The sequence below is a fragment of the Colletotrichum costaricense genome, assembly GCF_030867565.1.
Source record: "Colletotrichum costaricense strain IMI 309622 chromosome Unknown Scaffold_4.1, whole genome shotgun sequence".
Lineage (NCBI taxonomy): Eukaryota > Fungi > Ascomycota > Sordariomycetes > Glomerellales > Glomerellaceae > Colletotrichum > Colletotrichum costaricense.
In genome coordinates, this window is record NW_026848233.1 from 1,359,978 (window position 1) to 1,379,298 (window position 19,321).

The following is a 19,321-nucleotide window of genomic DNA, read 5'->3' on the forward strand; positions in this document are numbered from 1 at the left end:
GGATTTGCGAGCGGAGGTGGTGGTGCAGCCAACAACAACGGTTAAGGACACCCGGGGAGACGGAAAAAAAAAGCCTTGGCGTTCAACACGCCATCCTAGATAGCTCTGTAGAAACCTCAAATACAATGTTGAAGGTCGTTGAATCAATTGTCGAGTAAAATAAGCTTTTTTCCTAATTAAACACTTACACGACACATGGGCGAGTGACGGTCCAGTTTCGTTCTTCTCTCAAGTTCTTGAATTTGGCTAATGCACAGGGTGTTTATTGACACGCAAGGGGAACAGGACCCCTTGGACAAAGGAAAGCTTCTCGCTCAGACTCTAGTAAGGGTGGGGAATCTATTGGGCCTTGGAGGAGACGATCTCTGTTGCAAAGGTAATGAATGTTAGCAAGAAGGACTTGATTGATAGCTTGGGTGGAGATCCCCGGGGAGAGGACCATCCGATGACGGAGGTTTTTGGTGAAGGAAAATTGAGCACGTACTCTCGACATCAGCAATGCTCTGCTGGAGGATCTGCTGGAGGACCTTGGGGTTCTCGAGCTCCTTGGTGACCTTGGCGATGATGGTCTCGGCGAGCTCCTTCTGCTGGCGAGCCTTAACCTGGCCCTCGTAGCGGACCCAGGAGTCGAGGACGGCCTTGGCCTCGGCGGCCAAGGCGGTCTTCTGCTGGTGCTCGTAGGCCTGAGCCTCAAGCTGAGCAGTCTCCTAAATGAATATGTCAGCTGCTGTTCTGTAATAATTCTTTTGATGGTGCTCCAAGGCTGTGCCAATTATTCCGTCCGACCGAGCTCGTTCCGAAGTAGCCTCCTTTTCCATCGATTACATCATAAAGAGTCGTACCTTGGAAACGGCGAAAAGGGACTTGGTAATGTCAACGACACCGGACATCTGCTGGACGTCCTCGATGCGTCCCTTGACGGCCTGGGTGTGGTCGGCACGGGCGGAGTTGAGAATGCCCTTGATCTTGTCGGCCTGGCCCTGAGCCCACTCGCTGTACATCGGGCCTCCGTACTTAATCAGACCGCCCCAGACGGCGAGCAGGCAGAAGGCGACGACGGTCTCCTCGTTGACGACATAGTACTCGTTGCTGATGGCGTAGACGCTGAGGGCGGCGGACGAGGAGAGGATGGCGGTCTTGGAGAGGAGCGAGTTGCCGGGGAGGGCGTCGACGATGGACTGGGCCTTCTTCTTGGGGTCCTCGGCGGGAACGTTGGAGGCGTTGCGGGCACCGGCGATCGAGGCCGAGATGGCGGGCAGAGTGCGGCGGGCCAGGGTCGGCCTGAGGAGGTTCGCGCCTGTTCGAGAAGGGAGGGGAGAGCCTGCGCGTTAGCCACCACGTTTACGTTTGTCTGCTGTCGTCGAGCAAGCCAATTGACACGCCGAAGCTTCGAGGGATGTGTCTAGACGTACCGACAGCGCTTCGAGCCAAGCGGGACGCCATTGTGTGATGATTGGGGGGGTTGCGGGTATTATGGGTTTGAGGTCATTCGGAGCTGCTCGAGGTGAGGTTAGATTTTGTCTACGGGTACCGCTTACTCCCGAGACGGCTATGATTTCGTCACGTGATGTGGCGGAAGCAGTGGCTGCGGGAATTTGGGGGGAGACTTGGGACAGGACGACCGACCGGCGCTTGGGCTTCCAAGTTCCATTCATCCAAGTGCAAGTGGGACCTCGGCGCATGGAGGTACATTGGTACCTCGATGAAAATTCCCATCTCATCTGGGACCCGCTGTAAATTTGAATTCGGTTTTCACGACTGCGACGACTGATATCAACATCTGAAGCTCAGCTCATCATAAAATTAACGCCAAAAAAAGAAGGGGAAATGCCTGCCAAAGTCTCGGCCGACGGCCTGAAGAGGAAAAGAGTTCCCACGAAGGAGAAGTCAAAGAAGCGCGCCAAATCGGAATCCGAGTCCGAATCTGAAGCAGAGAGCGATGAGAGCAACGACCCTCAGGCTGAGATCCTACTGCTCGAGAATGAGATTTTGGAATCCAAGAAGCACTACAACAACATCACGAAACTGATCCAGATCACTAGCACTCGAGAGGATGAGCCCGAGGCCGCGACACTGGCCTGTGTGGCCCTGTGCAGGGTTTTTGTGAGATTGCTCTCGGCGGGAGCATTCGCCTTTAGGCCAGGACAGGCTGAGAAGGAGAAGGTGGTGGTGCAATGGTTGAGAGAGCGGTACCTCGAGTACAAGGGCGTGCTCGCTTCGCTTCTAGAGGAGGAAGATCTGGCGTCGACTGCGTTGACGCTGGCTATGAGGTGCCTCAAGGCCGAGGCTCAGCACTTCACCGAGAAGGAGGAGTACACATTCCCTCACGCCTTCATTGAGCAAATTGTGAGGGGGCTGTTGGCTTCAGACAGTGATGATGTTCGTGTCGAGTTTGTCGAGAAATATCTGACAGAATACGACGACATTCGCTTCTTCACACTAAAGGCCGTGAAGTATGATACCGGAGCACGCGAGGCGTTTTGGATTCACAAAACTAACGACTCACAGATCCATCGCCGAGAACCCTGGGTCTTTGCCCAAGGAGGAGGTGTTTGATGACGCTTTCGAGCTACTCTCAAACATTGGGGACGTGCCGAAAGAATTAGGAAACTTCTACGCCGAAAAGCCCAAGAAGAAGTCGCACAACGTCAACTCTGTGCACCAGCACAAGAAGCAGGGCCAAGACGCCTGGCTGGCGGTTCTGAGGCTGGCGACGACGAGGGAGCAGCGGAAGCAGATTCTGGACGTCATGTCCAAGGAGATTGCCCCATGGTTCATCCGCCCAGAGTTGCTCGCCGATTTCCTGACGGATTCCTACGACGCGGGCGGCTCCATCTCGCTGCTTGCGCTTTCCGGTGTCTTTTACCTCATCCAGGAACGCAACCTCGACTACCCGTCATTCTACACCAAGCTCTACTCGCTCCTGGACCGGGACATCCTTCACTCCAAGTACCGCTCGAAATTCTTCCGGTTGATGGACACCTTCCTCAACTCAACCCATTTGCCTGCAGTGCTGGTGGCGAGTTTCATCAAGAGGCTGGCACGGCTGAGCCTCAACGCTCCCCCGAGCGCGATCGTCTTCATCGTGCCCTGGATGTACAACATTCTCAAGAGGCACCCTCTATGCACGTTCATGCTCCACAGGGAAACGAGAGACCCGGCGATCAAGGCTCTCATGGAGACGCAGGGCGTGGAAGACCCGTTCCTGGCAGACGAGGCCGATCCCATGGAAACGCACGCCATTGACAGCTGTCTATGGGAGATTGTGCAGCTGCAGTCGCACTACCATCCCAACGTGGCGACGATTGCCAAGATCATGTCAGAGCAGTTTACCAAGCAGTCCTACAACATTGAGGACTTCCTCGACCACTCATACAGCAGTGTAAGTTGCCTCACAAAAGACCCAGATAGACCATTACAAGAACCTCCGGCTAACAATTGATATAGTTGCTCGAAGCCGAGATGGGCAAGCAGGTCAGAAAGCCGCCCGTGATCGAGTTCCAGATCCCCAAGAAGGTGTTTCTTCCAAACGAGCCGGAGTCCGGAGTTCAAGATAGTCTCGTGGCGAAGCTGTGGAACTTCCAGTAAGATCCTATAATGAGGAGGATGGGCATGAGGTGGCAGGAGAGATGCCATCCAGGCCAACAGACGGTACTTCCCTTGTACGAAGAAAAGATTGGTATTTCTTGATATCCGGGCGCGGCATGGAGGCATGGATGGTTCTTGAAAAGTTTAGACATCACGGGTAGACATTGTTTGCTATCAAAACAAGGCGCTCATTGGGCTTCAGCATCGTGGAGGTTTTATGAGCCTCATCACTTTTCCCATTATGTAAACGATTCCGCTTGCGACTAGTGGCATATGGAGATTTGGCAATCGTGAGTGGATAGCCGACTCTATCTACTACCGATAACATGCATGAAGGGGCGTAGTTCGTGGTTGATATGATCTGCTGTAGGTGGTCGAACAGTAAGGCAAGTCATCCGAAGTCGAAGTTTTTATACTTGCTTCGGCGACCTTGAAAGCTGATGGGTTGCCTGTCCCTGGTTCAGTATTGACTCTTTCTCTCATCTCAATGTCTACTATTCCAAAGTCAGACATGGAAGGTCGATCAATAATGTGATGGGTAGGTATTACGATTTAAGTTTGCTAAAAGTCATGTCGTGCAGTGGAAATGCGCATTGGAGATGTCCGCCTTGCCGAGTTTCCGTTCCCTCCAGCATGAATGATCGATGTGCCGCTTTCCGATGAGGTGGGTGTCCTGGCAGTCGACTTTTGCCATTAGAGCACGGCAAGTATATCTCGATCTAAATACCTTATTCCCATCTGCCATTGACCTAGCTCCCGCTGCAGCCATTCCTTCATCCATGTGGCCACACCTTGAAAGAGGCATTCAATTTCAGACGAATTTTCAGCTCCCGGGCATACTCACTCATCCTGCCATGAGGCTTGCCTTACCTGAGTAAGATTTTTTTCAGCTCTTTGGGTAATACCCACGAAGAGACAAATACATGTGTCTGGCCCGATACAGCGCGATGATCAGGTACCGTCCTGTAAATGGACCAACCAATGTCGAGAGAAACTCTCGGCGCCCAGATACACAAAGCCAAAAAAGTCAAGAGGTCGTGTGCTCAATTGCCGCAACCGATCGATAGGCTCAGCAATGAGCCGAGCGCTGGTCGAAGCTCTATGAGGTGTTGGACTGTTCGAGGTACCTGAGGTACTTGCCTATCAGTCGTTGTGCGACGGCCTGGAGACTTGTGGAGTATCATGCGTCAGGGAAGGACGTGGGCAGTCGACAGAACACCTGGAGAACAGCGCGCTGAGCATCAAAGTCTCGGTCCACTGTGGGGATGGACGACGACCAGCTGACAGCGAACAGCACTGTCCTCGCTGACTGGATGCCCTGTATTCAAGTGTTGGCTGATGGCTTGGAGGAGTGTGAGGACCTGGAGCTCCGATGCCTGCCCGTACCCGTGTTCCCAGAAACAAGCCCCAGAAAAGAAGAAAAAAGAGGTCGGCCAGACTTTCCAGGCTTTCGGAGGTGGCCGCTGGTTGGCTAAATTTCGGAGGGGGCAAAGCTCTCGGACCCCGTAGCGACCAATGGCAAGTGACGGAAGCATCAGGGCGGGGTCTCATCCCAGGTGTGCCGTGCGTCTTGCTGTGGCAGCTGTGCGTGTGCTGGACGTAGTGGACGGCCGGATCTCTCCTCAAAGCGGCTTAGCATTTGAAGGCCCTCTCTCTCAGTCTCTGTTGCTCCACCTTCCACTGACATCACCGAGAGCAACCAACGGAACGGATGCATCGCTCTATCTCTCAAGTCTGGGCTGTTCCTTAGACTGCTTCTCGCCCTCTCCCCAATTCCAACACCATCGGCAGACTTTTCTTCCTCAGTCTCGGTCGCCTGATATCTGCGCTATATCGCCTTCGTTAACAGCTTTACTGTCAATCGCTGCATAGTTTGAATCTCCCGACTTCACTCTATCATCTCTTATCTTCACGTTCAAACAATACAGTGCATTCGATCCGATATTCGCGCTGCCATTTCTCCAACAGAGCTCCGACCCACGCACCACGCCTACGCCCACTCAAAGTAGACAGCAGCTGAAATCTACCCCAGCTCGCCCGCAGTTCGTTTCGTGCTTCACGTGGAAACCGTCCCCAGTCGCCACCAAAACACACCAGGAGTCGTCGACCCACGCCAAAGGTAGTCTGCCGTCTGCAGTCTGCTCGACGCCGACCTGCGGCACCCACCTGGTCCGGTCTCTCTAGTAGTAGTCGGCACAAGCGCTGCAAGAGACGGTGTGACATATCGCCTCCAACATGTCTGGCAATCCCTTCCAGCCCTTGGCGGCTCATCTACAGACGCCGACGTCCCGGAGACAGTCCAATACTCCCGGATCGAGCTCAACAGCACCGCCCCCGCCAGCGACACCCTCGAGCCACGCGAACGGGAATGACCAGAACGGACAGCAGCAGCAGCCCCGTCGGCGAAAGAACCATCGCGGCGGCGCCAAGAAGAAGCGCAATCGGCGCAAGTCATTCGCCGTTCTCGCTGAGGAGTCTCACGACGAAGCTCCGCCCACGGCACCCGAGAGAGACGGTTTTTACCGCCAGCGCACGAATTTAAGCAACACGAGCATTGACAGCCAGGAACTCCTGGATCACAGGTGAGTTCGCGTGGTCCCTAATGTCAGGCGTAACGATGTCTGACTTACACAATGCAGAGATCAACCACAGCCACTCCGACCTCGCAGGCCTTCCATAATGAACAACTCGGCCCCCTTCCCCGCCACGACGACAACACCACAAACCGGCAGCAGACTTCGCAACGCATACGTGGGAGACAGTGGCGACGAGGACGGCTCGTGGGACGAGGGTGCCCCTCTCTTGTCAAGGTCCATTCAGCGCTCTTCCACCGCACCCATGTTCCCCGGCTATGGTTCGAGCGATCCTCGCCAACGAGTGAGCCGACGCGGATCCAGCAGATCCTCGAGGACGAAGCTTGCAACCCCGTTCCAAGACAACAATTATAATGTCAACTACCCACCATCCATGCCTGGGTCGCCCACCTTCCGACCTTCCGACCCCCTGAATCTGAGCTTCGGGGATGTCATGATTCACGAAGACGAGATTGATATTCGTACCTCGCCGCGTGGAAGCCCAAGAAACAGCATCGGGTCACACTCCGACCGGGATGTGCATAATCACTCTTCGCCCGATCTAGCACGGAGGAACACCATTGCCCTGACGGCTGAGGAGGATGTTTGCTTCCCGAGCGGGATTTCGGAAATTGGTGACGAGGAAGGTCACTCTCAAGACCCCGCTGCCAAACAACGCCCGAGGCGTCGTCGACGTCGCTGGCCCGATCTTGGTATTCTAGAAGAATGGAGCCGCTTCGAAAAGGAGGGACGCAGCGACGAGAGACGCGCCAAGCGGATTACCGAGCCTCAGCTCATTAACGGCCGTTTACGACCAATTACCCGGGAGTGGTACCGTGCCGAGGAAGATGCTCCTTATCGTTTTACCTACTTCAACGAGGAATTCCAGAGCACTATCCACAGTCAGACAATCTCGGAACTTGTGCAGCCCGGCGGTAACTTCCAAGAGCTGTTCATCCCAGATCCGCGCATTCTCTCCGACGATGAGAGCACAGATAGTGAAGACGATGGTGGTCTGCCACCCCTGTCTACGCATCACTCCCACACTGGCCAAAACGGGGAGTCTAGAGCTCCCACACGGCAGCCATCACTCGCGAATACTCAATCCGAACAAGAGAGAAGAGAGGGCATCAAGTCTCCTGACAAAACTTCGGGTGGTAGCTCCCGCGCCGGATCCGTTCATCGTACCCCTACCGGTATTAGATCGCCGGTCGTCGGCAACCAGACAACCCAGACGCCAGAGCTGCTCGTCAACGCACCGAGGTACGGCGAACGACCTGTGTGGTGGCTCGATGTCCTTTCTCCAACGGAAGCGGAGATGAAGGTGTTGTCCAAGGCCTTTGGTATCCATCCGCTTACAGCTGAGGATATCATGGTTCAGGAGGCGCGAGAAAAGGTTGAACTATTCCGCCACTACTACTTTGTCAACTACCGATCCTTCGACCAGGATCAGAACAGTGAGGACTATTTGGAACCCGTCAACATGTATGTCATCGTCTTCCGCGAGGGTGTCATCAGCTTCCATTTCTCCATGACACCGCATCCCGCCAACGTCCGCCGACGTATCCGTCAGCTGAAGGACTACCTTATCGTCAACTCTGATTGGATTTCCTACGCAATCATTGACGACATTACCGATGTGTTTGTGCCATTGATCCAAAATATTGAGGACGAAGTCGACGACATTGATGATGAAATCCTGAGGCTGCATTCTTCTACTGGCAACTCCAAGAGCGACGTTTTTGACGAGAAGGCCAGCAATACAGGAACAACTGTGGGATCTGAAGGCGATATGCTTCGCCGGGTGGGCGACTGCCGTAAACGAGTGATGAGCTTGTACCGTCTGCTCGGCAACAAGGCAGATGTCATCAAGGGATTTGCGAAGCGCTGCAACGAACGGTGGGATGTCGCACCCAAGTCTGATATTGGACTGTACCTGGGCGATATTCAGGATCATATTGTGACCATGACGTCTAACCTCAGTCACTATGAAAAGTAAGTCATTCAGCCTTGAAGACTGATCTAACCCAAGCTAACCGAGCGTTTCTCTCCAGAATCCTTGCGCGATCTCACGGCAACTACTTGGCTCAAATAAACATTCGTATGAACGAGAGACAGGAGCAAACGGCTGACGTTCTCGGCAAGCTGACCGTGCTGGGTACTATTGTTCTGCCCATGAACATTATCACTGGTCTGTGGGGCATGAACGTGTGGGTTCCCGGCCAGGAGTACGAAGGGGACCTGAAATGGTTCTGGGCGATTACCGCAGGACTTTTGGCATTCGGCATGGGCTGTTACCTGATTGCCAAGCGGGTTTACAACATTGTCTAAGGGGAAGAGAGAAAAAAGCGAAATGAGGGAACTTCTCCTTTCAGGGGTATGTTGGGCAGTTCTCACTGGCGTTTGATGGGGTTCTTCATTTTTTGTTGAACTGAAAAAGCATACGTTCCAAACTTGTTTGTTGGTTTAGATTGATCGGTGCATTCACGGATGGTAAACGGGACAATGTGTAATGTACACCGGTCGTTTTGATAATGTCAAATCCTGTTGTTATTTCAGAGGTTTATCACCTAGTGACGGGGAAATGGGGTGACTTGGTTGATATGGATGGAAACTTGTATGCTTGAGATTACAGCCAGCTGATGCCAAGCACGTAAGGCTGACTGGCATCTCTGGTTTAGGAGGCTTGGTTTGGGTCTAATGCGCGTGCAGACACAAGACGAACTCACAGAGTATCTTTCCCGCGCGCAATAGCAGTGATAAAAGCTGACGTTGACAAAACTTAAGCAGGCTTGACGGCAATATGGGCGAAAAAGGGGTATATGTGCGAGAGGACTTACTGTTGTGGCCAAACTTTTTCTTTTCTTTTTTTTTGGCCTGTGGTTAAGACTTGAACCTGGGAGCAGCTATCAAGTTCCTTTCCTGCCACTCTGGTTACGCCGGCTATGGCCAACGTCGCCAATTGTGCCTGCCAATGGTAACAGACTGCCGAGACATGTATGCAAGATGCCCTTGATATTGTTACCAGAACATTCTTTCGTTAGTTCGAGGAGCTTGCATCTAGCTCCAGCTGGGTTAGAGGAATATAGCCAACACTTTGTTGGTGTTTGCATTTCTCGGCGCAGCCTGCATGAGCATTGCATCAGGGCGCAGGGCATGAGTTGGAAGGATGGGAATTTGGTCTGAGGACAGTAGCCCATTTCCCAGAGTGTTTGGAATTTTATGAGGAGGTAAAACGCCCATGATGTCAGGTTCGTCAGCAGATACCTACCTACTTGACCTATTAGGTGGACGTAGCCTGATGGTGAAGTGGAAGAAGTGTGTGGCCGGGGTTGGGAGGATGACGGAACTGACGGGGGCAAGACCAATCACCGTTATGCACGATGCAGAGCATGCCCGAAGAAAGGAAAAGGGAAAGAAGGAGCCGCAGCGAATTACGGGAGCACAATTGTGCTCTTTCTCTCTGTTCGAGCTGTTGGGTTTCGCATGGGCCTGCCTCTTTGGGGTTGATATTTAAACACGAGGAAGTTGTGATTCATGATGTTTGCTTCTTCACTTCTTATCATTCTTCATTTTGTACTGATTTGTTTCGATAGATCAACGCCCTTGTCGGTAACGACGACGACGACAATAATAACAACGACAACGCCGACCATTAACTACACGCCTGACCGTATACGTGGACCCTGTGCCCTAGGACAGGGAATCGTGGATGACCGCTGGATGCCCAAACTTGGATGCCATCAGGACAAAACCAAACGTGGAGAATCCTTATTGCGGACTCCTTCTATTGTGGAATTCCTTTATCGTGGACTTATTCTATCGTAGACCCTCTTCTCTTGGGCTCATCAATTGTTTCGACTTAACGACACGCTCATTTGTCCCTTGACCGGGCAAGTTGCCGTGGAATTTGCCGTGGCCCTCAGACCTTCCCAGGTTCTGGTCGGCGTGTGCTGCCGATGTGGACAAATTATCAGCCGAGGATACAATATCTCCCGCTGTACTGTGGATGTTAGCAGTCCATGAGAAGACGTTTACAAACGTCTCGGACTCTTACCTCAGCGTGGATTGCTTTTGCCATAACTTCTGGATCTTACGTCCTCAACCAAAGGCTATTCATTCACCTAAGCCAATTCAATGGCGACCCTGGTTCTTACCAACTCTTCTACATCTAACAAAAATCAGGACGCAGTGCTCCCAGGTTACTCTTCGACGAAACTGGCAGCAACTAGTCGACAACTTGGCAAGCTTCGGCCTGTGGCCCTTGGTCAGAACTACACGAGCATGATCGAAAACTCGATAAGTCCAACAGCAGGACTTCCACGCCTTTCGCGAAACACGTTACACGCCAACGAAATCCCGGAGTCCCATGCTCTCAACTACCGTGCAGGTCGTCTCCTGACCAACGCACCTCATCTGGCCTCCGAGGACTTCGGTACCTGGCTACTATTACAACAGAAGTTTCAGTCAACAAAACGTTCTCATAAACCGGGATTGCGAACAGAACGCTTGGTCGACTCTGGCAATTATACGATAAAATTTCTGCCCCTTACCAAAGTTTTCGACTTGGAAGCTTCTCTTGAGTTTGCTCATTGCGAGCTGCAATTTTCCCGGGGGGCCTTTTACCCCATGGCCATAGATCAGCATGACTTTCCTCAAGACATCAGGACGTGCAGACAGCCTGGAATTACGCGCCATTCTCTAGCCGTCCAGGACCGAAGTTCTGAAATTGTTTCCGGAAAGACCGGTTGGAAGACCTTCTCCATCCCTTCCATTGGAGTTCCCAGAGAGAATTCAGCCGGCGGAGACCTGGTCACTCCCCGAGGACAGGGTGCCTCTTCATCGATACCCATTGAAAATCGAAGGCTCCTTATTGCCAGTCCTGACAAAGTCTATCGGGACATAGGCCCAATTTCCTCTCGAGTTGCAGACAAGACTGACTCCCAGGGAAGGGCTCTGAGCACGTTAGTGACAGGATATCGATGGCTCCAAGCGAAGTCTCTTGAAACCTGCAGAGACCTGCTCTCATATCTGCAATGGCTGTTCGAGTCTGATGCTCGGCCTTTCGCCTGGTCTTGCCATTGGAAACTTGGCTCAAATATGGAAAACAGGTCTTGTCCATTGCCTTCACAACAAGAAACAGAGACAGGCCCGACCTACAATACTTATCAGCATAGCCGCGAAACCAGTGAAGAAAAGCCCTCAGAACACCGGACCAGGAATACAGACTCGCCACGTCGCAAAAGAGGCGCATGCCAACATGGAACCAATGGCCAGGATCAGAGTGACGACGACGAATTTCCGGATGAGTCCAGAAGGAAGAAATCACGACTCCAAGGTCCAGCCACCGACAAGGATGACAATGATCTCAGTTTAGCCTGTCCGTTCTACAAGGCAGACAAACGCACCCACAATCGGTGCTCTTTATTACAGCTGAGTAGGATCAGAGACGTGAAGCAGCATCTGTATCGGAAGCATATGCAGCCTCACTACTGCTCAAGGTGCGGTCGACAGTTCGAGACGCAAACTGAGGAGAGGTGCCACACAAGGCAACAGGACTGCAGCAAGCGAGCCAACCAGCCGCCCGGCGGAATCACCCACGACCAGCAGAAGGAGCTCAAGGAGAGGGTAGACCGCAAGCTCGCCGTGAAGGAGCAGTGGTTCGCCGTCTGGGCCATTGTTTTCCCCGATATGCCGCCACCAGAGTCACCCTATGTCTACAGCCCTACCCGTGAGGTAGCAACGAACATGCGAAACTACTGGCAAGAAAGCGCGGCGGAGATGCTGGTCGTCCACGCTGACCGCATGCCGGGTATTGACAGGGAACGGGTCATTGGCGGTTTGAATACGTTTATGGAAACCTTCTTCGATCGATTCATCGAGGAGCACACGGTTGCCGAGGGAGAACAAGTTTCGGATTCATCCTCAGATGGTAGTCCAGGTAGATCGATTCCAAAGAGATCAAGGCCTTACTAGACAAGAAACTGACGCAGTTCTACAGGGACAGCATTTTTCTCAGAGAGGACGCCGGCTATATCATCACCAAGCAGTAGCCAAAGGACTTTAATCGAATCCTTCCGCGACTTGCTTTCTGTCATGAGTGGTGCCGCCAGCGACAATGTCATGATAGACGACGGTTCGCTTATCGCCAACTATGCAATGACCATGGGAGAAACGGACGGGCACTGGGAATTTCCGTCGAGTGATGATGCTTATGGTTGGGGTCAGCTCCCCACGGCTGGTCCGTTCTTCCAAGATGATCCTCTTACTTGAGAAACAGCTCTAGGTGTGTTTGTCGAAGGTGGCTCGGAAACCCTAGAAATGCCAGAACTGACTGCTGTCCCCAATAGACAGTATCTCCAACTTCGACAGTAATTCCATGGCAAAGCCAGGTGGATGCGTAGCAGAGAGCCCAAGAGTCAGATGGGGTCAGTCGTGGAGTACAGGACATGATGACTTTGACCAAGAAGCGTCGCTATGGATTTTCCTACTATTCTCGGAATTTTGATAGCTATTTTCCTACTGTTTCTAGAATGTGGTGGCTCTTGTCTGTAACATAGAAATCCCTCGGAAGAAGTGGAATGGAAATGAGTTTCGGAAAGGATTTGGACAATACATCCATCATACATGCGTGTAAGGTAGTCCAGCAATAGAGTGATGGCTCCATGTCACAAGAATGGAATGATTATATCATATGGCACACTACGCTTTAAGGTTGTGCTAACCCACATGAACGGATGATGCTTTGCGCTTTGGCACAGGTTCGGTTGCCGGTATGGTGTTATGGTGTGTGAAAGTCTTGTAGGGTCGATCAAGAAAAGGTCTCCAAGATGTCGAGCTATCTCTACCATTACAATGCGCGTGTCCTTATCTTGGCTTGACCGCGAGACACAATCTCTATATACTGCAATAGGCTCGGCGAGTTACGTTCGGGAATTATCATAGAGGGGAAGCATCCAAGGTTGCTTGACCGATCTACAACTCATGATATCTTTGAAGACGAGACCCTGGACACGAGACAGACGGACAGGCTCCAGAGATTCCACAGGCAGCAGTTGCACGTACATCAGCAAGCCAGCTACGTACGCGGTAACCGGGAACCGGCAGCTGCTCGTCTGAATTGATGTACCTGCCAACTAGAGATGCCTCGGCTCCTCCCATATTAGACCTACCTCATCATGAGACGTTTGCGAAAAAAGAGGTCGCGCAATCTTCGAGACTCTCGGCAGTGAACCCGGCCGGAGCAACAGACAGGAAATTAACTTCCATCAACCTTTTCCGCAGCACTCTGATCCGACGAGGGGCAGAAAACTTTTTCACACTTACACGACTTCAGAGTTAGAATTGGAAGTCATTTAGTCAGGTCCCCGTCACCTCCCTTTTCCCCCGCTCCCTCTCCGAGAAATGGTTCGAGGCAAAATCACTATCAGACCAAAACTCAATTCACTCGACTATAGAGTTTTGGGCCCGAAAAAGTAAGGCGGCTTGCGGAAAAGAGGGAAAGGGGCCAAAAACCCTGAGATTGTGTCATTACAACCCAAAGAAGGACGAACCCCGGAAGGACCGATACCGTCTGAAGACTTCTCAAACAGCAGAAGATGGAGAAAAAGGGCTGATGTACACGACAATGGTATCGTGTAAAGTCAAAGAGCGATAAAAGAGAAGAGACCGACCGCGACAGCCTCGCGATCCGAGAGCCAACGGTCTTGCTAGGATGACGGTCCCATGTTTTTGGAGCGGCGCCTCGACTGACAGAGCCCCGAGTTTCAGGAAGAAGTCATGGAAGAAACAGAGAAGAGAAATTGGAAAAAGTATGAAAAAAAGATGGGATCGAAAAAAAAAGACCCATCGGGCTGAAGCAGCCCGCACATCTAGGAAACGTCGGACGCCAAGGTTTTGGTTTCTGCTCTGTTCGTGGGGACCCCCGGTCTCTCTGCCCAGGCACTTTGTGCCCCTCCACCCCACTCGGGGGACGCAACCACTTCCAGTCTCTGTTGGGGGCTCAACTACCGCCCTCCACTGCACTGCGCCATCGAGGCATTGGATGATCGAGATCAGTCCCCTTGTGCGTACCATTCTGAGAGGGCGCCGCGGGCATCGACAAGCAAGCTGGTTCGGGAAGTCTGGAAACTCAATTACTTTACAATCGTCGAGGTTACATTGGCGCGGTGATGGCCATCAATGGAGGGTATCGAGATAAGTTGATAACCGGGCACGCTGAAAAGTATTCCTAGGCAAGGCGAAAGGTTGGAGATTGGGCGAAACGCCAAGGACAGGGCGACGACGGAGTCGAATCATGAAGGTGGGAGGAGATGGAGAGAGGACGAAACCCACCTAGCAGCGAGAGCTTGAGGAGGGATTTCCCGACCAACAATCGGGGCTTTCAAAATCCACGATAGGCGTGGTGTGCGAAACAGGCCGAAGAGGGTGCGTGGCCAAGGATATGGTGTGCCACGGAAGTAAACCCGACCCGACTTTGTCTGGATAGCGTGCAGTAAAGACCAAACTTGCGCCTCCAAGAACGACGGGATCTTGATAGAACCTGGCCGAGCCTGCATGCTGCGGCCAGTTAATTGGTCTCGCGCATATGGTGGGAGGGGGCTGTTGCTCAAGCCCGCCCGGCTGCAGCATAGACGCAGTTGCTGGTATGTCTTGTAGCTAGATTGCGCGAGCTTGAAGAGGGTTACAAACTCTCACCGTACCAGCCGTCGGAAGCCCCGGCCGTCTTTGCTCGGCGCGATGCCATTGGCCTTCGACTTCTGCTCTATTTTCTGCTTTTCCTGAGCTTTGGTGTGGGATGTTGGTGTAAGCATGGTATTGAACGTAGATTCCGGTTTTCGATACCGCAACACCACTGAGCATCCGTAAAGATGCAAGGTGACTAGGGTGAGATGAGTAGGGTGATGAAGCTCTTGTTTGACATAGGTATCTCTTCCACGCATTTTGATATCAGAGAATGCTTCGAGGCAAAACTAGCAAGCGTCGATGACTGGCTGGCAAGCGTTGTTCTATTTTAATTTCAGGTTTGACGGGGAGACCTGGGTGCTCTGCGGCGAAAATGGAAGGCTGCTGGCCGATCAGTAGAAACATGGAGAGAATTACCCAGAAGCTCGGGCCTCAAGACCCTTCCTTCCTTCGATGTACCTGTCATTCGTCTGGTGGTGTCTGTGTGTGTGTGTGTGTGTGTGTGTGTGTGTGTGTGTGTGTGTATACTGTAGAAGGCGAAAGTGACTTATCGACCCCGGCTGGTCACCGTATTGCCAATCCAGCAAGTATGGAGATATCAAACACGATACCTACTGAGAGACAGTGGCAACCCCGCGCCGGCTTGAAGGGATACAGAGCTGGTACAACATCGGAAGGACCCTGCGATGATGCAGGCTTTGTCCAGACTTTCCGCACGACACTGCGTTCCTTCACCGGCTCCTGCAAAGACAGGCGCAAAATTTTTGATACGGGAAGGCGGGAGATATCAGAGAAAGTTGGACATGTATAGAAAAATCTCGAAGCAATGGAAACGTTCCTAGAGACTTCACGGGTACGATTGGGGTCCCTTGGCCGTTGATTGTGAGACTCGATGCAAGCGAATTAAATCCGAGTTACAGGCTGGTATATGGTGTAGAACTGGGCACGAATTGTAGAAGAGTGAGCGGATACACCTTCACGGCCCTGTGGAGGCAACTTGGCCCGTACTCCGTACACACGTCCACGTATCTGATGTGCGCGTACCGTAAGCCATCGATCCGCGTCATGTGTGCAACTGTGATTGAGGCGCAGCTCGACTATGCAATATGGAACCCGCGGGAGTTGACGAGCAGAGCTGAAGACTAACGCTTTATGCGGCGGTCTGGCAGCCAAGTTGATATTCCGGACTCTCGGTTGGAAGTGGACCTTGCAGGTTCGCAGTACTGCGACGGGTCAGCCTTCGTATGGCCGGCCGTTGAACACGAAGTCCACCGGCTTGCAGGGGTGGTCAACATCTCACCCCAAGCTCGGGCTGGGCAAAAGTTGACAACGTGGAGCACTGAGAGGGAGAGGCGGTGGGACGGGCATGATCCTCGCTGCCATTTGGCGTCTAGTCCAAGTGATTGAGTATCTCGGCCTTAGGGGTCCATTGTCGAGATGCTGTTCGGTCCTAATGGCATCTGAGGATCGAGGATCAGATGAAAGATGCTGGCTGACTGTGTTTGAGGCGCTGTGCCAGAATTTCCATGAGTCGCAACGCAGCCCCGCTCCCGCGAGACAGACAAACCACATAAGGTACTGACCGGGTGATTTGTCGTTCGGGATCGGAAAGGACAATCATGATTGACTGCCTGCTTGAATGATGCAGAGGCAGTCAAGTTTCAGACTGAACCACTGTTGTGCTTCCCCGACGCACGTCTTCCATGCGGCCGCATCTCGCTCAGCAACAACGCTGGCCAGTGGGAAGAATGGCCGTGTATAGTGTACAGCGAAGGTGGGAGTTTGTAGTAGCATCGATTTAAAGCCAGAGGAATAAAGCGGCGGAATGGGAATGATGAAAGCCCGTCGTGCGCCGTCTGGTAGCGACCTCGCCGATTTGCATGTACGAAGTCCCAAACAGTCGCGTACAGTAGGTACAGATACCGTGTACCATGATAGGTAGTGTAGGTAGGTAGTCGATTGTGTGCGGTTGTCCTCAATATTGACTGGAAGTAATGGATGGCCGGGCGTCGATCCTGGTTGGGCGCAGTGGCAGTGGTGGCTGATCGGGTCTTGTCGTCCGTCTACAAGCCTGCAGGACTAAGGCTAAGGTTTTCTTGGATGGAACCTCATAACTGTGCTGGGGTTGGACGGGTTGGACGGGTGGGATGGTTGATGAGGGGCGAAACGCGTAATGGCGCGGGCTTGAGGAATTCCCCTCCACCTGAGCACCCCTCTTATTGCCAATGGTTGAGAGTCCGTTGATTGACCGGTGCTTGTCTTGCGTCTGGTTCTGAGAGGTACACGCACGCGGTTTGGAGTCTCAGGGCAACACACGTCAAGCTCGAGTTCCAGGCCAGGAACGTGCTTGGGGAGGTTGTGACAGGTTATGGGAGGTGGGCGTGAGACGGCTAAGGTGGAAAAGGCGGGTGGGTGCACTGTGGAGGTCGAGCAGACGCGGGCAATAACAATTGGAATTTTGAGATGGAATGCAAGGCCAGGCCTTTGATTTCCTCTGCGTCAATTTGCGGCCAGCTGCAGTGCAGCTTGTGCCAAATAGGCTGCTGGGTTTCTAGAAAGACCGGCACGGTGGGGGAGGGAGCTTTTCGAATGTTGTTGACGACTTTGGCGCACTGCATCCGAGCAGTACTCGATACTGGCTATCTTGCTACTGCAGTAGGTATCTTCTGACTCTATAGATCCTGGCCCCTTGTCAACTGAAAGGCTGGACAGAAAGGTTTGATCTTGCTGCCCGCGGTCACCTGTCATTCGATGGAAAGCCCAGCATTTGAGAACAGGGTGCGGCCGAGGCAGGCAGGGCTGTATGGAGCAGTGCATCTGTTCGAAGTACAGCTTCTTTCCCATGCTAAGAGCTTGGAGAGGACATTTGAGGAGAGACTCGAGGGAGTCGTACGTTGTGTGGTTGTGTTAGTTGCTAGGCCGCATCGTTCGATAGGCATTCCCTGTGTGCATACGTACGGTACTAAAGGTACATGGATACCTTTGATAGGTTTTCTCATGAGGCCACGCCATAAACGGACCTTGGGAAAGAAAGGTCCCCGAAGTCAAAAATTTCCTCACTCTTTCCTTCCCTTGTCGTGAAGTAAGTGCGGGACCCATCGGCGCCGACCTTCTCTAAAGCTTCGTACGACTATGAAGTACCTTACCTAGTAACCTAATGGCAGCAAGGTACGGGTTTCAGTGAGGGAAGGACCATAAGGTACGATAGGTACCACCGGAGCTTCTTATTATTCTTGCCATAGCATGTCGTGACAGGCCAGACCAGGACAGGCCACACCTTTACGCTTTAGTCGTCGAGATCATCATTGACTTGTCACTGCACACCACCTTGTTCAGCTGGCCTTCCCTCCAGTCACACACACGCGCACTCACACACTCTGTCGACGGCTCTTCCTTCGTTGGCCCAACTGAGTTGGAGGCTCGTATAGATACCCAAGGCCTCCCGCCACGCTTTTGCGTTGGGATTCTAAGCCATCCTTATGTTTTTGGCCTTGTTACACCTCCAAAAGGTCTCGCCCGATTCACTCACATCCACACTTGACGACGTATTAATCCACCTCGTTGCCTCAACACCTGCAGGGTTACAGTGAATCACCTTTCACACTCGCTGCCTATACCACGCACACTGGCATCTCGCCATATTTTATCATTTGCCACCTCGACCTTCTTTCGCTGACCAGTCATTGTCATTGACCCGACCTGGCTTTGGACGCTATCGACGCCCTTCCAATCTCCGGAGCACCATCTATAATAAGGCAATTTGATAAAACCTCACTGTTCGGAGCGATCCGACAAGCGACCCGTCCACGTCCGGGATAATCAAAGTAGCAAGGGGCCATTGAAAGAAAACCAGGTACGCACAGAGGTGGAAATTTCTTTTGGGTCCCCACGGGTCGTCCATCATCTGCAAGCAGCGGTCGGCTGCGGCGCCAGGACGTGCCACGATGCATGGCGCTGCGACGTGGGATGAAGAAGACACTGGACCCCATCGCCCACATGGATGCAAAATAGATTGGCTGACATTGGGACAGCGAGCAGAAACGCAGACCCGAGAACGTAAAACGTCCGACACGGAGCGAAGACCAAAATTCGTGCTCTGCGACCGGACAAATTGGTCCTGGAAGCACAGGAGCTGAGAAGCACCCCCCAATCGACAATTTCTCGATCCAATTCCATTCCATTCCAGGACGCATTAGGCCAAGGGCCGAAAGGGAAGGGCCGAGAAAGACAAGAAGGAAAAAAAAGCAAATTAAAGGAAAGGGGAAAAGGACACCGCTGCGTTCCGCCATACCGTACCTCGAGCTACCACGCGAAGGCGCTTTGAAACACGTGAGGATTACCGCCGCTTGACGTCAGCCATAGCCAGACAGTCTCCAGACAGACAAACCGACGACGACAGGGGCGAAATTGGCCATTCGGAAACGACAGCATTTCGCATTGCTCTGCACCGCCATTAGCATTGCCCATCTAGTTCC

At 52.7% G+C, this 19,321-nt stretch overlaps 8 protein-coding genes across 8 annotated transcripts; 4 read left to right on the top strand and 4 right to left on the bottom strand.

The window, feature by feature from the left end:
- Nucleotides 1–339: 339 nt before the first annotated feature.
- On the bottom strand, nucleotides 340–1,443 carry CCOS01_04494 (ATP synthase subunit 4; the record flags this gene model as incomplete). Its single annotated transcript, XM_060452675.1, has 4 exons — nucleotides 340–365; nucleotides 485–707; nucleotides 843–1,297; nucleotides 1,413–1,443. The coding sequence occupies 4 exons, from the start codon at nucleotides 1,441–1,443 to the stop codon at nucleotides 340–342; spliced, it is 735 nt and encodes a 244-aa protein (XP_060316633.1).
- A 384-nt stretch (nucleotides 1,444–1,827) lies between these two features.
- CCOS01_04495 (CBF/Mak21 family protein) lies at nucleotides 1,828–3,588 on the top strand (the record flags this gene model as incomplete). The annotated part of the gene is made up of 3 exons (XM_060452676.1): nucleotides 1,828–2,453; nucleotides 2,509–3,382; nucleotides 3,448–3,588. The coding sequence occupies 3 exons, from the start codon at nucleotides 1,828–1,830 to the stop codon at nucleotides 3,586–3,588; spliced, it is 1,641 nt and encodes a 546-aa protein (XP_060316634.1).
- A 2,235-nt stretch (nucleotides 3,589–5,823) lies between these two features.
- Nucleotides 5,824–8,492, top strand: CCOS01_04496 (CorA-like Mg2+ transporter; the record flags this gene model as incomplete). Its single annotated transcript, XM_060452677.1, has 3 exons — nucleotides 5,824–6,170; nucleotides 6,228–8,156; nucleotides 8,216–8,492. The coding sequence occupies 3 exons, from the start codon at nucleotides 5,824–5,826 to the stop codon at nucleotides 8,490–8,492; spliced, it is 2,553 nt and encodes an 850-aa protein (XP_060316635.1).
- A 1,806-nt stretch (nucleotides 8,493–10,298) lies between these two features.
- CCOS01_04497 (uncharacterized protein) lies at nucleotides 10,299–12,434 on the top strand (the record flags this gene model as incomplete). Its single annotated transcript, XM_060452678.1, has 3 exons — nucleotides 10,299–10,596; nucleotides 10,666–12,093; nucleotides 12,163–12,434. The coding sequence occupies 3 exons, from the start codon at nucleotides 10,299–10,301 to the stop codon at nucleotides 12,432–12,434; spliced, it is 1,998 nt and encodes a 665-aa protein (XP_060316636.1).
- A 1,165-nt stretch (nucleotides 12,435–13,599) lies between these two features.
- CCOS01_04498 (uncharacterized protein) lies at nucleotides 13,600–13,692 on the bottom strand (the record flags this gene model as incomplete). The annotated part of the gene is made up of 1 exon (XM_060452679.1): nucleotides 13,600–13,692. One exon carries the CDS (start codon nucleotides 13,690–13,692, stop codon nucleotides 13,600–13,602), a length of 93 nt encoding a protein of 30 aa, XP_060316637.1.
- Nucleotides 13,693–14,824: 1,132 nt separating this feature from the next.
- On the top strand, nucleotides 14,825–15,657 carry CCOS01_04499 (uncharacterized protein; the record flags this gene model as incomplete). Its single annotated transcript, XM_060452680.1, has 2 exons — nucleotides 14,825–14,975; nucleotides 15,380–15,657. Coding segments are annotated over 2 exons (429 nt in total), but the record flags the coding sequence as incomplete, so codon positions are not given.
- A 485-nt stretch (nucleotides 15,658–16,142) lies between these two features.
- CCOS01_04500 (uncharacterized protein) lies at nucleotides 16,143–16,418 on the bottom strand (the record flags this gene model as incomplete). The annotated part of the gene is made up of 1 exon (XM_060452681.1): nucleotides 16,143–16,418. One exon carries the CDS (start codon nucleotides 16,416–16,418, stop codon nucleotides 16,143–16,145), a length of 276 nt encoding a protein of 91 aa, XP_060316639.1.
- A 2,114-nt stretch (nucleotides 16,419–18,532) lies between these two features.
- Nucleotides 18,533–19,135, bottom strand: CCOS01_04501 (uncharacterized protein; the record flags this gene model as incomplete). The annotated part of the gene is made up of 1 exon (XM_060452682.1): nucleotides 18,533–19,135. The coding sequence occupies one exon, from the start codon at nucleotides 19,133–19,135 to the stop codon at nucleotides 18,533–18,535; it is 603 nt and encodes a 200-aa protein (XP_060316640.1).
- Between the last annotated feature and the right edge of the window lie 186 nt (nucleotides 19,136–19,321).